This window comes from Nematolebias whitei, unplaced genomic scaffold, assembly GCF_014905685.2.
Source record: "Nematolebias whitei isolate Nwh7 unplaced genomic scaffold, NemWhi1 Nwh_scaf_1839, whole genome shotgun sequence".
Taxonomy (NCBI): Eukaryota; Metazoa; Chordata; class Actinopteri; order Cyprinodontiformes; family Rivulidae; genus Nematolebias; species Nematolebias whitei.
This window is the reverse complement of record NW_023620384.1, coordinates 1-6,887: the sequence shown is the minus strand read 5'-3', so window position 1 is coordinate 6,887 and position 6,887 is coordinate 1. Positions and strand designations below refer to the sequence as shown.

The following is a 6,887-nucleotide window of genomic DNA, read 5'->3' as shown; positions in this document are numbered from 1 at the left end:
TGTTTTAAACCCTTCCCACACTCTTGCAATATTCTAAACAATGTTTCTAAACTCTAAACACTCTAAAAGTGCACAGAATGTCATGATTTTAGCTCTCTGCCTCCTCTCAGCCACCTGCAAGCAGTCTTGGCCGCGCCCACTTCTCAGCTCTGCACGGTGAACAGCTGATCAGCTGCAGCAGGAAGTTTATCCTGCAGTGTGGGCTGCACAAAGCTGCAGCAGGTGCTAAATAATTTTAAATAATTTATTTAAAATAAAAATTCCCTGCCGATCGTGCGGCTCATCCTTCAGTCAGCCAATTGTGTGTCATGTCCAATCTTGTTTTGAAAAACCGCAATAGAGCGAGTCTGCAATAAATGAACCACAAAGTAGCGAGGGACTACTGTATACTGTAATACTGTTTACTTTTTCACTCTGGGAAGCAAACTCAAATTTTGTTATATTTAGGTGCAATGACAATAAAGGTCAATTCTATTCTATTCTGTTCTATTCTTTACAATATGTTTCTTGTTTTCAATGTGGGCCAAGTTTCTTCTCTTTGTTCATTTTTCTCTTCATCTACTTTGTTTTTTTGTTGTTGTTTTTTTTTTTTTTTTTTTTTTACCTTCACTTCCTCACAGGTTCACTCTTGCCCCCGAGCTCCATCCTGATTGGATGCTTCTGCTGTTCTTCACCCACACACACTTGACAGTAACAGTTACTTTGGGTCTGCTACTCATTCCCAAGGTAAGGATTTACATTTGTGGGTTATCATCATTTGTATTTTTACTTGTATGATGTTGTCATCAATTGGTTTGTCAAGTTTTGGATGTCACCAAATTGCCACACCTTGTTTAAAAAAAAAACAACAACTAAAAACACTGACTGAACATTCATAAAACTATTTGTGATTTTTTCAATATTTCTACTATTATCAGATGGGGAGAAAAAAGGCAACTATATATTTTTGACCTGCATTATGGATAAATGTAAGATGTTTGTCAACCCTAAGAGAAAGTTACACCAGACATTCTGCAAATCAAACCTGTGAAAAAAGTGACTCAACTTATCAAGTTTCCTACACATAGTTATGTGTGCCTTTAAAGTATTATATAATCTGCTGCAGAGTGAGTTAAGTAATTTAATTAGTGCGTAAAATACTACCAGGGATATAGAACTTTATTATTTTACAACAGGACATCAACTTCAGTTTCTATTATCTCAAATTTGCTAACAAAGCCCCCTTTTGTCCAGCCATGCAGCCATTTTTCCAGCAATGAAACAAGATTTGAATAAACAAAGGGAGATTCAACTTCTGGCAAAGTTTTTATTGTTCCTTTTATTTTTTGGTTGTGTGCTAGGATTTTGGTTGAGACTAACATATTTTAGTTTAAGATAACTCTTATTTGTCATACCCCAAACCTCACAACTGAAGATAGGAGTCCCATTAAATGTTTTTATACTTGGCGCGCATCTAACCACCAACATTTAAAGCATCAATTAAGATGTATTTCTTCTATTTAAACAACATATTAAAAATTAATACTAATTTGATAAAGTATCAAAAGAGTAGTTCAGTTTTTGTTTTTGTTTTAAGTGGGGTTGTGTGGAGTACTTATGAGTAATCAACATCTGACCTGCAGCAGACAGGTCAGATCAATCTCAGATAGCTACTTAGGCCCACTCAAAATGAAATTTCTACCTTCTAAAAGAACTCAAACCTCAAAATTTTCCAGCAGCTTAAACAAGTATGCTATTGTTAACTTTTACACCGCATCACTTTCGCCTCAGGCAATGTATTGGAACAAAACCCCGTTATAGTCTGGATGTTTTGGTTATTTAGTTTGCCTTTTGGTTTTGTTTTCTCATTGTGTTTTATGGTGCTTTTATATTTCTTCTGTTTTAATTAAGCATCATGTGTTCCCTGTGCCAGTTCTCACTCTCTCCCTGTTAGCCGCTACATTGTTTCTCATTCAGCTCACCACTCTCAACACTGGGTTCAACCCTACTCAGACTGTGACAGATCCACAGTCCATTACAACACAGTTTATGTGTTTCAAAATGAACAGAAAACGTATAATCAGTCCCAGTAATTGATGCAATCATGCTTTTATAAAACAACCAGTTTTGACCAGTTTTATTCAACTCCATCAGTTCCTGTTTACTGGCACCCACGCTAGAGATGACATAGCCTCTGAGGCCTATGAGGATGAGCTGGACATGGGTCGCTCCGGGTCGTACCTCAACAGCAGCATAACATCAGCATGGAGTGAGCACAGCCTGGACCCTGAGGACATTCGGGTAGGCATTGTTTCCATGCACCTTTCCTTTCCATTTCTATAACCTGGCGTTGTTTTTAAACCCTTTACAAATACTGAGCCATGGCAGTTTTGTATTGCAGACACCAGAAGAAATGGGCCATCTCAGTTCTATTAATGGCTGTGGCGTAAGGTCTTGCGACAGCCTTTGGGAAAAACGTACTAACGTGAGCAGAGATATCTATTTGTCTGTTAGAGCTGAAGAAGTCTCTCTACCAAAAGATTTGGGCACCTTGAGCCTTCTTTTTCCTTTTTTTTTTTTTTTTTGGATGAAGAGGTTTTATTACATGCAGGTGCTTGCAAGCATCTACTGTCCTGGATGAAGATACAGGTGGATTTAATTCAGGACCCAAGAATAGAGGCTGTTTCAGACCTAACACGAAAATGCTTTGTTTTCCTTTTTGATGCTTTTCTGGACAGTCCTGTGTTTATTTTTATTTTCAGAAAGCATGTGATATTCAGTAGTCCGTCTTTAACAAGAGTTTGTAGTCGTCTGTCATGAAGTGACATGCATGTTCTCTGTGAAGTAGATTGCCCACGTTTTTGTAGAAGTGTCTTGTAGCGGTTTAAAACCTCTGATTATAAGCAGTTAAGACTCAACGCTTTGCTTTTTTGTTTTTATACTGTTTTCAGGAGGAGTTGAAGAAACTGTACTCCCAGCTGGAGATTTATAAGAGAAAGAAGATGCTTGCAAATAACCCCCATCTGCAGAAGAAGCGAAGCTCTAAGAAAGGGCTGGGCCGCTCGCTGATGAGGCGCATCACAGAGATACCCGAGTCTGTGCACCGACAGTGCAGTCGTGAAGACAAGGAGGCAGGAGAATATGGGAGCAATCGTAACAGCATCTGCATGTTGAGAAAGAACCCAATAGAGCCAAGTCACCAAATAAAACCAGTGAAAGAAGAGACTTTGAAGAACAAGGTTTTCTCCCTGAAGAAGTCCTACAGCAGCTACGACCATGTCCGTGATCAGAGTGAAGACTCCAATAGCTCTGTGACAGACAAGATGGAGACTGTCCCAGCTGAAGGGTCCCTCCTGGACACACTCAAGAGCAAAAAATTGGTTAAGAAGAAGTCCAGTGAGAATGTTAATGTCTCCAGTGAATCTACAGAGTCTGTTCCTTTAGTTTGCAAGTCTGCCAGTGCCCATAACCTCACTGCTGACAAGAAACCAATTCATCCTCGAGCATCTATGCTGCAGAAGTCCCTCAGTGTCATTGCCAGTGCAAAAGAGAAGACTTTAGGCTTGACTGGAAAAACCCAAAGCACAGAGGACTACAGCAAGAAGAGTCAGCCAAAGTGCAAAGACACTAGGGTAAATGCAGAACCAGAGAATGAGTCCCAATCCAATATGATAATCAGCCAGTCAGTTGAGTACAAACAAAGCTTTGCTAAAGGCAGGATCATGAAACAGCCAGTGAGTGGCAGCCAGCCCATGATCTGCTCTGATCCAGTCAAGGGAAAAGACTTCTATGATGTCTCAGAAGTGTGTCCCTGGGAATTGGAAGATCTCCCAACACCCTCTGAGAACAAGATTCAGAAGCATGTATCAATTGCACCAAAAGAAACCACAACGATTCACGGAGGAAGCACCAAAGGAAGCAAATCTCAGAAGCAAAAAGCTTCTGATCAGCCTCCATTGAGTGGTAAGCACTCAAAGGAGAATCAGAGGACAATGGCTACTCGAGCTGAGTTGTGTTCACGGGAGGAAGGAGATGAGAAACAAGTCAGTCCAACAGAAGGGTCAAGGCAACAAATGCATGGTCAGTCAAAGTCTAAGCAACCTCATTCTGCGTTAGACAGCTCCACAACCTATCGGGCAGAGGTCTGTCCATGGGACTTCGAAGAGCCACAGAAGACAACAGAATTAGCCAGATCGCCAGATTCAGCAAAGCAGAAAAAGAGCACCTCAACGGTGGATGTGAGAGGAACAAACACCAAATCAGATGCACCAAAATCAGGAGCACTCCAACCACCAACATCAAAAGCTGATATATGTCCCTGGGACTACGACATCGCTGCAGTTTCTCCAACTCTGGAACGGACACCTAGTCCTGCGCAAACATCTAAGACTAAAGAATCCCCTTCAAAAAAGAAAGGCACGTCAATCTCAAGGACAGTTGAGAAAGACAAGTCAAAAGAATTCGATGATGAGAAAAGCAGAACAAAAGTTCAGGACAAGAGTAAATCTTCGGAGAAGCAGGTGAGCCAACAGAAAATGGCCCAGGTCTGCCCGTGGGAGATAGAGAGTGGACAGGAGGTGCCCCTGGTAGAAAAAAGGAAAAGTGTTAACGTTGGAGCAGCCAAAACAAAGCAGGCAGAAGTTTGTCCATGGGATTTTGAGGATACATCAGGTAGAAAAGGTGCAGATAAAAGTTCTGTAGAAAAGCAAAGCAATCCAAACTCTAAAGGCGGAGCTGCAAGTTCTGCCAAAAAGGCAGACATTTGCCCGTGGGACTTTGAGGAAAACACATCGAGCAAGAAGGCGTGATACTCCACCAAAACGGACCACTGAAAGTACGGTTATCGGTCAATAATTTTTTTCCACTTGAAAATTATGAAATGTTACCTTTTCCTATTTGTATGGTAACTTGGAAGCAAAGTTGAGCCAAAAGTTGCCTTCCTTTCTGAGATTTAGTTCCTGTTTTACATATTTTGGAATATGTACGAGAATTTAAAAAAGTCAATATAAGCATTCCAGATTATGACAGGAAAACTGAACATAAATTGTAACAATTATGCAACTTTTCAATCAACATTTTCACTTCATGAGCAATCATCTCAAAGTTATTTCATCTCGTATGTTGTTGGGTTAAGAAATGACTAAACTGTAAAGATATAAAGAGGACTATATGAATAAAACTATGAAATTAAAGTATAAAACTGCAAACATGAGAGCCAAAGAATAAAGTAATGTTTGTAAGAAGTGATGCTGGTCTTCAGGTGGGAGATTTAATAGATTTAGTTTGTTTTAATTGCAGAAGGACAAAAATCCATCTATAGCACTTTAGCAAGTTAGAATCTGTTCCTCATGTACATTTTGTTTTTATTTTTAAATATATGCCATATTATCTCATGGAACATCCCACATCAATCAATTCCATGCATTTTTTTTTTAAATATTTAGTTAATTGTAGTTCTCTACAAATTAAAATGCTTCCGGTTCTGCAGAAATGTACTATATGTGCCTAAGTAAATAGCATAGTCTTGTATCTGTTTGAAAGAAAAAAAAAGTGGCTTCATCTTCAGGATTTAGTGACGGTGATTTATCTAAACAGCATGCAGGCGTTGAGTAGCTGGAGCCAAATGGTTTGTTCACAGATCTGATGTTTTAGCTAACTTATAATCAGCGTTAGAGACTTTGCATTTTGTATTCCTTAAAACTTAAGGATGGAAAATGAGAAAAAAAAACAAGTCCAGGTTTAGTGTGAATGTGCGTCCTAATGGTTTGTATGTTCATGCATGTAAACTTTAGAGAAGGAAATACCTAAAGAGAGGGATTTGCACCAGCTTCATTTATAAATCCAGCATGGGTCTTTATGTTGTACCAAACTGTGTGGATGCAATGTCATGAATTTACAGGAAAGATATGATTCAGTAATCTAACATATATATAAAACATGGATCAAGTCCTGCCCTTCTGTTTCCACTTCCTTTGCCTTAAATCAGACCTTGTGGAAAGCGTACAGACAATAATATCTTAACTGTTATAGATAGCTCTTTGAATGATTTTAGTTTAATAGACTTTAAATATGACTGGATTGAAAAGCTAATAGCCACTTTGAGAAGGACCAAAATAAAAACAACTCCATTCTACAAAATTTTTATTGCAGTTAATGCAAACTCTTCTTTATAAACCTATATTATATATATACCTATATTATACTACCATCAGTTTCACAATACAGTTACTCCCGTTAGAAACCTTTTGATTATCCTGCAAGATGTGCTCCATGATCCACAGGAAGTGCTACAACTAGCTGCTATTGCTGCCTTCTGTACTCACAAAAAGCCTTTGGAGTTCTATGTAAATACATGTCTGTATGTAGAGGTTTGGAAAACAACAATCACATAAACTGCTCTGGCATTTTTGAGATTAGACTTTTAAAATGGTAACAATCCACTTGGGTTGAAGCTTTGCTTGGACAAGCAGTTAGCTCATCAATCCAGTCAGAATTAATCTCTATTTCTTTAAACTAATGTTCAAAAGCTATGTTCAGATCCCCACTTCAATATGTCAGAACTGTCATAACGAGCACACTTTTGCCACAATTAGTTTTTCTTTGTGTCTGTGTTAAAAGCTTTTTCCAGTTGTTAATGTAGAGCTGGCTGAAGCCCACTCCAATATTCAAAATTACTGAATTAGCCCTAGCTTTGTACTTGTAAATTCAGAATTTGACTGAACATTGCGAAAGTTTCATGTTGTTTTACGTTTTGTATTAAAAATGTTTCTATATTCATCCACCACAATTAAACCTAAGGTTAAAAAAAAAATCCCAGTTACATTAAAAATAGTTAATAATCTCCTACTGTGACAATTAGGGATGCACAATATTATTGGCATGGTATTGGTATCGGCCAATATTAGCGA

The 6,887-nt window shown here is 38.6% G+C and overlaps 1 protein-coding gene across 1 annotated transcript; it reads left to right on the top strand.

Moving 5' to 3' along the window:
- Positions 1 to 620: 620 nt before the first annotated feature.
- LOC119429509 (probable G-protein coupled receptor 158) lies at positions 621 to 4,868 on the top strand (the record flags this gene model as incomplete). Its single annotated transcript, XM_037697124.1, has 4 exons — positions 621 to 726; positions 2,134 to 2,280; positions 2,381 to 2,464; positions 2,931 to 4,868. Coding segments are annotated over 4 exons (2,194 nt in total), but the record flags the coding sequence as incomplete, so codon positions are not given.
- Positions 4,869 to 6,887: the final 2,019 nt, after the last annotated feature.